The sequence below is a fragment of the Martes martes genome, assembly GCF_963455335.1.
Source record: "Martes martes genome assembly, chromosome: 8".
NCBI classification, from domain to species: domain Eukaryota; kingdom Metazoa; phylum Chordata; class Mammalia; order Carnivora; family Mustelidae; genus Martes; species Martes martes.
In genome coordinates, this window is record NC_137895.1 from 79,844,214 (window position 1) to 79,857,283 (window position 13,070).

Here is a 13,070-nt window from a genome sequence, read left to right on the forward strand (position 1 = left end):
GTAATTATGGATTTTGAAATTTTGGCTCAGGTATTTATCCCCACCCCCATTCCACCTCCATCTGATGATGCTTGTGCTCAGAAAGCAATACTGTCTGTTTTATTTAATTTGTTCCTTTAAACTGCCAACCATTTAAGAAATAATTTCAAATACGAGTGAATCTTATTTTATTCATTCATTGTTACTTTCTTTGGTGTGTGTTTAGATTCTTTATCATGAACAGGTATCACTGAAAAGGAGGTCTAAACATTTGTAAAGAATTCATTGGTGAATATTTTTCGACTTTATAACATGAAAGGGCTCATAAATACTTTGCCTTTTTAATGAAAAGTTAACTAATGTCTTTGTTGGGAGAGAACCCAACTTTGCTTCAGCTTCTCTATTTTAAAAAATTGCATGGTTTAGTATTTTGTTATCCCAAAGACTGCAGGTTAAGAACGAAGGAAGAAAATCACTTAAAGGTTGAAACAATGTGAAGAGAAAGTCTGGGAAGTGATTTATGGATGTGATCTTCTAATTTAGCAAGGGTACCACAAATACCATCCTGGTATCTATGCAAAACCACTTATGGTGGTTTCATTGATTGACTTAAAAGGTTGTTTTTTATTTAAAAGGCTGTGTGTCTCTTGCATTGGACTAAAAGCAAGAAGTTCCAACTTTAATTCTGTTATTATTGTTATTTGTATTTTTAAAAACTGTATTAAGCATTCACATTATGTAAAATGTTATATGTTACCTCCTTATACCTGCCTTTTCACCTAACATTTCAAGATACTATAGCAAGACTTATCCTTATCTCAGGGCTGGTCCAGGCAAATATATATTTTGTTTCTCCATCTTTCTGCCTTTTCTCCTTTTGCAGACTTCAGTATCCCATTACCAGAGTCCGTTCTTACTGGAATGGAATCATCGGTGTTTGTTGTTGTTGTTTTTCCTTACCCAGAGCTGGTCGGTTATCCAACCATGATCCATACATTTTTTTTTTTTTACATTTATTCATTCATCAGCGAATATTTGTTGCGTGCCTACTAGGTGCAAGTCATCACCTAGTATTGAACTCCCTCCTCGTGCTCCTACTTCCTTCCCGTTGAAACTGCATTCTGTATTTTATATTTCTCAGTGTAGGGAACATAGTAGTTATTAAGAGTATTGACTTTGGGGTCATACAGAGATACTTATGCTGTTTCTGCCAGTTGGCAGCTGTATGACCTTGGGCAGATTATAACCTTTCTGAGTCTCTGTTTCTTCATTGGTAAATCCAAAGGGTTGGTGTAAGGACTAATTGAGGTACTGAATGAAAAGTGCTTGTCCAATCCATACGAAGCACGAAAAAATGTTAATTTTTATTGTGTTGTCCATGTCTGCTTCAGTGGTGTTCATCTCAGGAAATGGCAGGTCCATTCTGGCTTTTGTGAGGCCATGTCCACATCCAATCCATCACATAACTCTCGTCAGCTCTTCCTCTTATTTATTTATTTTAAAATTTCTATTTATTTATTTGTCAGAGAGAGAAAGAGAGACAGATTGCACAAGCAAGGGGACAGGCAGAAGCAGGCTCCCCACTGAGCAGGGAGCCCAATGTGGGGCTTGATCCCAGGACCCTAGGATCATGAGTAAGCTGAGGGCAGATGCTTAACCAACTGAGCCCCCCAGGCAGCCCTCAGCTCTTCCATTTAAATCTATCTAGAAGTTCATACATTTCCAACTGTTACACAGAGCGGCCCCTCTAACCTGTAAGCCACATGTGCCACTCTCTTGGTTCCCATGTCGCACCCGGTGAAAGCCCTCATGCACACGATGGCCTTAGGGCCAGATCCTGACAGGCCACATCACAAGGGGATGTTCCCTTGTAGACCTGAGCTCCCTTCCTTCTCCCCTGCCTCTGTCCCTGTCCAGTCACAGTAGTTTATTTGCTGTTCCTTAAATGCACTAATCATGCACTCAGCCCAGGTCTTTGCAATTTTTTGTTCTCTGTGTCTATATCACTGTTTTCCGGATATCTGCTTACCTCCCTCCCTACTTCCAGGTCTTTGTTCAAATGTCCCCTTAGAGTGAGGCCTCTTCAAACTTCCCTCCCTCCTGACATTCCCTATTAACTTTCTTCATCAACTTATAATTTTCTAAAATACTATGTATCTTTTCTTTTTTTCCTGTTTAATGTCTCTTTCCCTCAAAGAGACAGTAAGATGCAAACAAGGGTGTTGTCTCTTGGTGACCCTCATGTATAGGCCGGTGCCTGGCAGAAATAAGCAATTGGTAAATATTGAACAAATGAATGATGAATGCTATCATGGATTTAACAAATCTGGGCTATATCACTTTCTAAATATGAATTGGGTAGGTAGCTTAAGCTTTCTGAGCCTTATTTTCAATATTTGTAAAGTAAGGACAGCATTCATCCTTTACCTTGTACAGTTGTAGTAAAAATCCCTTAACTCTGAGAATAACATATAAAATCACTCAGTCAATGTAATGTATAGTTGATATTACTTTCATGCTCATTTTTAATGGGAATGACAATGACTCACTTGTATTTTAAATGGCCTTTGCAATAGGAAGTACCTGGAAGTGACCAGGCACTTTACAATGACATCTCCAGTCTTCATTACAATGCTCTGAGGGAAGTACTTTTATTGGAATTTTACTAGTGAAGAAATGGAATCTCAGAGAGCTTAGGGCTTTGCCCAGGATCACAGAGCTGGTAAGTCGCAGTCAGGTAGAACGGGACCATATTCCTCCCCTGACTCTAGGCTGCCTTCTGAAAAACAGATGTTCCTGATTCCTTTGAATCATTCTAATATCATTCTCATGGTGTGATTTTGCTCACTAAAAAAATTAAGAGGTAAAATGTGATATAAATATAGGCAGCTATCTTTATTTATCTTTTAAGGAAATAGTGTCGAACAGTTTAAAGCTGTGTCTGCCCTTTTGACCTTCAATTTTAGAAACAGTTATCTGGAGTGTCTGGGTGGCTCAGTAGGTTAAGTGTCTGCCTTGGGCTCAGGTCATGATCTCTGGGTCTTGGGATCCAGCCTCATATCAGGCTTCCTGCTGAGTAGGGAGTCTGCTTCTCTCTCTCTCTCTCCCTTTGCCCCTCCCCACTGCTCATTCTCTCTCTCAAAGAAAATCTTTTAAAAAAAAAATTAAAAGTGATTATCCTAGGGATTAAATGAAATGATTGTAAAAAGTGTTCTGTGAACTGCAAAGAACTTTACATATGGTCTATAATACTATACTAGAATTAGATAGTTGAAGAAATAGCCTTTAACTTTGTCTTGTGCTAATACAGCCAAAAACTGCCCAAAGTACAGCTGTTTGTGTCACAAAGTGTATCCCACAAAAAGTAAAGTACAGGAAGAATTATAAAAATTCTTTTTCAAAAAATTGGTTTCAATTTGCTTGAAATAAAGTCTACACACTTGGCATAGTCATCTTCAAAAAGCCCTTTGAATAAAAGCTAAGAGGGGTTAGAGGTGAATTTTCAGACATAAATACTAAGGAGCTTCAAAAAATTTGGAGAGATTATTATTTCTTTTTAATCTTAAGATAGTGGAAGGGATCTGTTCATGGTATCTGGTTAGGTTTTCCTAGATGTTGAGACCTACATTAGCAGAACTGTGCATTCAGCATGCCCTGCTTGGCTAGTGGTAGTGTCTTTTGTGTAGCATATTCGTTCCTCAAGGACTTTCACATATGTATCCATAAATTTTTTAAAAATGTAGGTGATATACTTCATCTTGATCATACTTGGCATTATGTGAGAACTGTAGCCTGAGCCAGGGTCCCTGCTGAGAAAAATGAAATTCACCCTCCTGAAAGCCTTCGATGTTTTCCTTTACTTGTAAAGGCCCAAGTGAGTAATGAAGGCACGGTACTCTGCTTCAGTCAAATTATTATAGCACTCATTTGGACATCTATGTTGCCCAAGTCTAGGACCTGATTATCTTTTACTTAAACTGTTGAAGTTGCCTATAAATTTAATTTCCCTGTGTTCATTATGCCTCATACCAATTTTTCATTTTCCAGGCTGACAGAGAAATCTTTCCCAAACTCTGCTCCAGTTGGTTGTGTCACTCTTCAGTTCTGAAACTTCTCACTCTCTAGTCTCTATTCAGTAAAATACAGAACAACACTTTTGTATACTCTTCCTTGAATTGGCCCCAAATTATGCTTACCTCTCACAAGATACCTCAGAGGCTCTGTGTGCCAGCCCCCCAGGACTGCAGATGCCCCCGTCTACCAGAAAGTCTCTCCTCTGTCTTTGCTCAGTGTCCTCCCAACCTTAGTAGCCTGATCTTTTCCCCCTTGTTCCTTTGCATTCCTCTCTATTCTGAGCCTTTTTAAATCAGCTGGGATGTAAGACTTGTAGTAAAATGTGTGGGATTCCTACTCTCTACTATAAATATTAGTCCGTCTAGAGTTAGAAACCATGACTGATGGCCTGTGGGTTATCAGAGCGTGTGTAAAGTTCCAGCCCGTATCTTCTTCTTCCCTCACTGCTGTAATGGGGAAAAGCAGAGGCTTCCAAGATATTGGTAGCAACATCTACCTAATGATGTCATTACTTAGAAGAGGAAAGTGGATGGGTGGATTAATCCAGCTCTCAAAGCAGCAGTGCTCTCTGTAGGCATAGTTGGAAAATCGCAGAATGAGCATCAGTGATGCATTGCTTAAGAACAATCAGATCAACCCAACGACTTATGCCGATGCTCAGAGAAGAACAGAACTCAAGCTATCCTGTCGTCAGTCACATAACCAGTTTTTTCTGGGCATGTTTGCAAAGTTCACTGGAATAGTATTAGTAGACTCATTCATACTCAAGCACAGTCAGTCTTTTCTATCAGGCATCTTTATTTTCAGGAACTTTCTGACCGACATGTAACGGGCAAGATTTTGGAATTTGTCTTTACATGGGAAGGTGTGGTGTAGAGTGTTAAAGCTACGTGACTTGGATTTGAATCCTGGCTCTGGCGCAGACTCATTTTGTTATCGGGTACAAATTACTAAGCCCTAGGTCTCAGTTTCAAAAGTTGTAAAATAAGAGTATTGTTTTTTTCTTCACTGGGCTGCTATGAAATTTAATACAGTTTGTATAGCTCATGAGCATAGTGTCTGATATGTGGTAAATACTCCACAGATGTTAGCCCCAGTGATAATCGTGATAATGCAGAATCTGTGCTAAAATGAGATGTCGTCAGGTGGGAGCACATTGCGGCTGCTGGCTGAGTTAGCATGGCAGTTTTGGGGTCCCAGTGCTTTTTTCCTTTCCTATGTTAGTGGAAGCTAATGGCAGGTTGCTCTGCCTTCTCATCTCGCCTGAACAGCGAGGAGGCTTTTCTTTCTAAGTTTACCATTTATAGCATCCAGTACATGTTCATTGATTGCCCCCTTTGAGGCTGGCCCTGTGCTGTGACCTGGAAGTGAACAGCTCTTCCCTGAGCACCTTATGACCTAGGGAAGGAAACACACACACATAAACCCATAATTTTCCTATCATAAACTAAGTGCTAAGATAAATCACATTTACTTAAGATAAAACCTCAGCTATGGTTGCAGAATTGAATTTAAAAAAATTAAAAGGGTTTGCAGACTATCTTGTCCACTGTAGCACAGTCCATTTGAACAACCTCTGCCCTGGATTATAACATGAGATTCACTGAATGATCATATTGCTTCATGTGAATGCCAGAGGCAGAAACAGTGTTGGGATACCTGGTTCCTAAGGCCGAGATGACTAGGCAGGCTTAGGGTGACTTTGTGGATGAAATCAGAAAGTGGGGATAAGTAGAAGTTTTATTCAAGTTATAATGTGGGTTTTGAAATTTGGGACCCTCCCTGGAAGATATCACTTCAGTTTTGGCCATATGAAGCAAGACTAAGTATCAGGATGTGTGGCATAAAATTGAAAGACCAGTAATTCAGCTAGTATCCAAGTCACTGACTCTGTTAGTAGAAATAAAGAACAGGCTACAAACCTGATGGGAAAGTTTTTATTGGAAGAAACATTCCTAGCTTTGTGGTATATTAGAGAGATCAAGGGCTAGGAATGAATTTGGATTCAAATGCTGGTTCTTCCGCTTACTGCATATGTGAATTAAATAAGCAGCAACTTTGTTTGCCTACATGTAATTTGTGATGGTAGCATTCATAGCATTCCTGTGGGAAATGAGGTCTGTACAAGGGCAGGATTGTTTCTCAACACTGTAGTTGTCTCTCTTGAAAAATGTAAATACTGAAGAGGAGCAGCTGTCTCCAAAATTTTTTGAATGTTCTAATTCAGTTTGAGCATGTGGACATTATGTAGCCCACAAAACAAGATTCTAACATTAAAAATAACAACAATAAAATAAGTGTATGCTAACCCTCCACAAAGCATTGATTAAAAAAAAAAAATCTGTGTCTTACACATTCAGTGTTCTAAATCCTGCTGCCTTGCTTGTGTGTGGGTAGGGGGAAGGGAGGTGGTGTGGCAATGGGGCAAGAATTCCCCACTGGTAAGAGAAGCAACATGGAAACCTCTTCACTACTACTACTACTACTACTACTACTACTACTACTTCTTCAGGAGAAAGAGTGCATGTGGGGAGGGGGGCGTGGGGAGAGGAAGAGGGAGAGAGAGAATCTTAAGCAGACTCTGGGCTGACTGAGCATCACCATAGGGGCTGGGGAGTAGGGGGGCTCCATCTCACTCTGAGATCTTGACCTGAGACGAAATCAAGAGTCAGTCACTTAACTAGCCAGGCACCCTGAAACCTGTCAACTTCTTAGGTGATACTCCTATCCTGTCTCGTGGGCATCTAGGAATTCCTTGCTTCAAGACTCATTGGCCTTGAGATGATTTCTATGTATTCTCTTGTGGTAGTGGTCTTTAGATATTTCTAAAAATGTTTCATGAAACCGAACTGACAACCCATTCTGGCATCCTTGCCTAATGAATATCATGAAAATGCGTGGCGCTTGTTTTTGTTCTTTACCGCTTTGCTGTCTTTGGTGTGAGAACCAACCACTGCTCTATTGGGTGATGAATCTCACATTAGGAAGACAAATCTTCCTAGAGCCACCATTCCTAAGCTAGCTGAGTTACAGCCCCTGGGGACAGGTATTTCAGAGTATTCATGAAGATCACAAGGGACCTGAAATTGCTTAAAGGTAAATCAATCCAAGGCACAGTGATTCTTTGTTTTGCTGAGTTACACTGACCGTCCTTTTGTGTATTTACATTGCTTTTCTAAAACAGTGAAGACAAGTCTTCATTAACTTAGATTGTGAGTTTAATTGATACTCATCTCCCTAGACTATTGGACCGGGACTGGGGAGCCTAGGAGCCCATTCTCAGGTCTTCCATTGACTCAGTTACTTCAGGCTTGTGGCTGCATCTTTGTGCTTTTAGCCATGTATAAAATGAGAATATTTATCAATGGGAAATTTATCAGTATCCCAAAGTGCTTGGGATTTGTGAAGGTTTTTTTCACTTATATATTTTTTTCCTGGGTTATAGAAGTATACAGAGTATACTGTTAATGTAGAGTTAATATAATCATCCCTGGAGAGGAATATATCTGCAGAAAGCAGTCAAAGGATGACATCCCTGGGGCTGGGCCCTGGGTCTGCCTTCTAAGGCAGGGAAAATTCCTGGAGTTAACTGGGCTGCCTGACTTCAAGAGGCTCAGATCAGAGCTCTCCCGCGGCTGACTTTGGGCAAGTTAAAAATCGGTGTGAGACTCAGTTCCCTCCCTGTAAAATGAAATGATGGGAATAATAACGGTAGTATTTCAGAGGGTTGTTATGGTAAAAATGAGATAATGATTAATGTAGGCATCCAACACAGAGCCTGGATGTCACATGCTGTAGGTTCTGTAAGCGTTCTTTTTCTTTTCTTTTCCTCCTAGTTTTAAACAAATTCAGAAAGAAGAAAAGAGAATTGGCAGACATCAGAGCAGTTACCACCTTTATTGTTATTTTTTAAATCTCAGCTTTTATTTAGCTTTGTGGCTGCAAACAAAGAGGTATAGCTTAGTCTGAATACCAAATGGGTTCACTAAAACTGAACGTCAGAATTGGATAGATTTAGTAACTTAGCTTAGTCTGAGAATATTTCCACCAGATTATTAAGGGATCCTAACTCTGAGGAGAAGGATATGGGCAGAGGAGGATGTTTATTTTTTGTTAATAGGTGCTCAATTTACTCCTACATTGCTTTCATTTTTGAGTGCCTTTATATTAAGATTGTAACCTAACAATAGTTTTTTAAAAGAGGAAAAATATTGTTTGTTTGTTTGTTTTTTTCTCTGCATTTCCTCCGGAGGTGACCTCTACAGGTCATCTCAATCATCACCCCAATTTTGGACACTGTTTTGCCTTCTCATTTCCCTTCTGGCCCTGTTCTTTTGTTCTCCTCCTACCCCACATCCCCATGTGGTCAGAGATATGATTGGATGGCGGCAAAGGGACAATCTTTACTTTCCTCGATCTCACACTTGTCTTGGTGCCATAAGTAGGTGCAGGTAGCATCTTTTTAAATACCTCTTTCTTGAGCTGTTAAATCTGAACAGATAGGGGGTGCCTGGTTGGCTCAGTGGGTTAAGCGTCTGCGTTCGGCTCAGGTTATGGTCTCAGGGTCCTGGGATTGAGCCCCACATCGGGCTCTCTGCTCAGCAGGGAGCCTGTTTCCCGCTCTGTCTCTGCCTGCCTCTGCCTAGTTGTGTTCTCTCTCTCTCTGTCAAATAAATAAATAAAATCTTTAAAAAAAAACCTGAACTGATGATAGGTGGAGAAAGACTATTTGTTTTTCTGCTCTAACCCTATGTATCTTTTCTTCTACAGGTCAACAACGGAATTGAAGTTTTGAAGGATGGGTAAAGACTTTCGTTATTACTTCCAGCATCCCTGGTCTCGCATGATTGTGGCTTACTTGGTGATCTTCTTTAACTTCTTAATATTTGCGGAGGACCCGGTTTCTCATAGCCAAACAGAAGCCAATGTTATTGTTGTTGGAAACTGTTTTTCGTTTGTAACAAATAAATACCCTAGAGGAGTTGGCTGGAGAATTCTGAAGGTGCTTCTATGGCTACTGGCCATTCTCATAGGACTAATAGCTGGCAAATTTCTGTTCCATCAACGTTTGTTTGGTAAGTACCCATGAAATGTAATGTTGATAATTATTGAACTCTGTTCTTCAAGATAGAGCTCTGTTATATCTGAAGGCCAATTTAGGATGCATTTTAGTTTGCCCTCCAACCTTAATTTGTGTTGCCCTGTTGGAGCTAGGTTCTTCCGCTAGTCTCTGTTCAATGGTGTACTTTTCTATGGCCCAAGGAAAATTAGCATGACGTAAAATTAGTACTAAACCTATTTTCAAAAAATGGCTTTAGAGCTAAAATTAATGTGTGTGTAATCTTATTTAGAGAAGACATGAAAATAGCTCTTTTCCCTATATTATAAAGAGTTTGCCTTCATGTCACACCATGTTTTCATTAAAGTAACTTAACCATGGCTCATATATTTACATTTGTTGTTTATTCTGGGAATTAGAATGGTAACTCTAACTTTTTACCCTCTGGGGTTTTTTTTTTGAACATTGGTTTTAGGATGTTTATTTTGAGCCTATTCAACCACGGAACGTTTAGTGCAGAATCCCTTGGTAGCATGCAATAGACAAAGACACTATTAGTTTAAGCTAAGAAAGGTAATTTACTAGAAGGATACTGGGATATTTCACAGAGACCAAGGATAGAATTCATTTTGATAATTGGGATAAATGGAACCTGGGGCTTGAATTCTTATTTTTAAAAAATTTTTTTAAAGAATTTATTTATTTATTTGACAGAGAGAGGCATCTCAAGTAGGCAGAGAGGCAGGCAGAGAGAGAGGGGGAAGCAGGCTCCCTGCTGAGCAGAGAGCCTGATTGGGGTGGGAGGGGGTGGCTTGATCCCAGGACCCTGGGATCATGACCTGAGCTGAAGGCAGAGGCTTTAACCCACTGAGCCACCCAGGCCCCCCCTGGGGCTTGAATTCTACCAGGATCTTCTTTTTCCCAATTTCTCTAACTTAACTATTTTATTCTCTGTTCACACTGAATATCAGTTTACATCTGTTCAAAGAGACTGGCTTGACTCTCTTGGTCCCAAAGTTTAGACTCTCGGAAAAGAGGCTGATGTTGACCCAGGTTGAGTGTGTTTTCTGCCTTTTGCCTAATTGATTTTGGCCAGAAGATGGATGATACTTATCCAACAAATATGCACTGATCACTTATTACATGCCAGAAATATTCTAGAGAGTGAATAAAAAACCAGGGTGTAGGGAAGCCTGGGTGGCTCAGTCAGTGAAGTGTCTGCCTTCAGCTCCGGCTATGATCCAAGGGCCCTGGGATGGCAGCTGGACCAGGGTCCTTGCTCAGCTGGGAGCCTGCTTCTCCCTCAGTCTGCCTCTCCCCTTGCTTGTGCTCTCTTTCTTTCTCTCTCTGACAAATAGATAAAATCTTTAAAAAGTCTTTAAAAAAAAAGCAGAGTCTATGCCCTCATAACAACTTACATCCCTCAGGATGGAGAAAGACACCAAACAAATTAACGTACAGTATGCAGAGGTGGTAAGTGCTGGGGGAGGGGATGGCAGGAAAGAAAGTTAAATGCTGCTGGGCCAACTAGAGAACTTAGTAATAAAACATTATAAGATTATAAGTTCATAGGTGAAACAGTGTGTATATTTTCAATCTAGAAGCTTGGTTAGAAACAGATGGCAATGGTTTAAGGAAAAAACAAATTAAAAACATAGATATACACACATAGTATTACTTATATTTTCTTTTTAATCTCTACTCAAATTATGGTCATCTATTTCTAGTACATAAATTTATAAAATGTACATATTTTATATACATTATGTATGTATATAGTTTCAAGAAGTTTGGTGAGGAAATGAAAGGAGGTGGGAAGTAGCTAAAAATGGAAGAAAGACCAAGGAAAGATTTTGTTGTTGGTAGTGGTGGTGGTGCTCGTGTTGAGGAGTGAGATTAATTGATCTGCTTGTCATTTTGGGGGAAAGAGCTAGATTGAAATGAAGATAAAGATATAGAAGGAGAGCTCTCTAAAGGTTTCTCTGCTTTATTTATTTTATTATTTTTAAAAGATTTTATTTATTTGAGAGAGTAAGTGAGCACATATGAGGGGTGAGGAGGGGCAGAGGGAGAGGGAGAAGCAGGCTCCCCACTGAGGAGGGAGCCCATTTTAGGACCCTGAGATTAGGACCTGAGCCAAAGGCAGATGCTTAACTGACTGAGCCACCCATGTGCCCCTTCTCTGCTTTATTTATGACTTAGGACACAGAAATAATGGCCTTAGCGAAGACAGGTGGAGAGACCCCAGTTGCTCAGAAATTGTCATGAGAGGGATGAAGGTTTGTATTCTAATACGTACCTTGGGGTGGAGGAGTAGACAGGCAGGTGGTGATCTGATCATCTGTATTTCACTATGAAGAAGAGCTAAAGATAAAGGTGTTGGGTGATGCAAGGGGTTTAAGAAAGTGGCTAAGGTTTGGAAGAGCAACCCTAGGGAGTGTAGATGCCAGCTGACAAGTGACAAAAAGAAGGGTTACTGATGATCACCGAGGGCTGTTGGGATTGGCCACTATAAATTGGAATGACATCAGTCTGAACTGCTAAGCAGTTTTCTTTATGAGAGCTCAGTCACCTGGAACAGAATTCCAGAGTGATTCATCTGGGTGGGGACAGCTCAGGCTTGCAGTTTTGGAAACAAAGGATAGAAAATAAATGGAGGGTTCTAATAAAAAAGGTATTGTTTTGATTAAAAAGGGTCTGGCTGGGCATGGAAAAGAGGTAAGGAAGATTGATGGTCTGGGAGGAGCAGGCAAGGACTGGAAGATTGGGTGATACTGCACAGGTGAAATGGAAGTAAGAAAAGGGAAGGGATTTATGGATGTGGTGCGATGCCGTGTTTTACTGAAGGACAGCCATTCTTCAGTGGTGATTTCTAACTATGGTGGGGCCTTTATGAGTGCCCAAGTAAAGTGCAGAGACGGGTCATGAGAGAGAGGGTATCTAGGAACTGGGTGTTAGTCAGGCCATCCACCAAACACTGAACAAGCATGGTGTTGTGCATGACATTGATAACGATGGGAGAGGTTAAGGTGAGGGTAAGTTGGGGAGGTTAGTTTCGAAAACTGGTTCAAGAGTGCTGGCAGACAAAACACTAGATGTCTGTTACGAGCAGTGATGGCTGGATGTGTTTGTGATCCATTCAGGAGATTTGCTCAGTGTAGAAAGGTAAGGCAAACAGACAAAATATCCAGTTTAGAGAAAAGTTATCGACTTATATTGAGATAGATTGAGAATCGTATGGTCAAGGTCATGGTATTAATAATAAGGGCAGATCATTTGATTCTGTAATTTCTTGTTAAGTTATTCTATTATAAAATCTAATGTTTTATACTAAAATCACATTTCATTAGTGGCTTATTTTTTTAATTCTCTTGTTGGTATAAATAATTCAGCCCTGAAAAAAATCACTCTGGATATCAAGTGGTGTGTTGAATACTCATTGTTTTGAGATAGTGCAGAAGTGTGTCCTTTTTTTTTTTTTCCTGCTTACCATAGGAAAGATTCTGTAATATAGTTAGCTTTATCACTTCTATTTGGCAATTTCTTTTTTTCTTACTAAAAAATCTATGAAATTATATGGGGTATTAGAGAAGGAATGATAACCTTTTGCAAATCTTGGTGGTAAGTGGAAAAATAACTGGATTTCTGATTGAATTTTCTAATGAAGTACAAACTTGTCTTCTTCTATCTCTCTTCATCTCCCTTCATGACTATTATGTCTCCCTTCATTCACAAAATGGTGATCATTTGCTCCTAATAGTTCTGTCCTCCAGTTAATTCTGGGTTTTGCTACTGGAATAATTTTTCTACATGGCTAAATGGCTCCTATTACCTACAAAATAAAATCTAAACTCCTTTGATGGATAGCCAAAGCTCTTGATGATTTACTCCTGCCTGACTTCAAAACTGGTCTCTTGACATTCCACAGTTTTTGAATTATTTGCAGGTCCTCACACCT

At 39.9% G+C, this 13,070-nt stretch overlaps 1 protein-coding gene across 2 annotated transcripts in view; it reads left to right on the top strand.

The window, feature by feature from the left end:
• Nucleotides 1–13,070, top strand: part of TMEM117 (transmembrane protein 117) — a 462,147-nt gene that overhangs the window by 1,245 nt on the left and 447,832 nt on the right. For both annotated transcript variants that reach the window (XM_080811384.1, XM_080811383.1), the window contains exon 2: nt 8,824–9,128. Coding sequence is in view for 1 of the 2 variants with exons in the window: in XM_080811383.1 (XP_080667509.1) it covers nt 8,852–9,128 (277 nt within the window). In the remaining variant the exon portion in view is untranslated. The remainder of the gene's footprint in view (nt 1–8,823; nt 9,129–13,070) is intronic.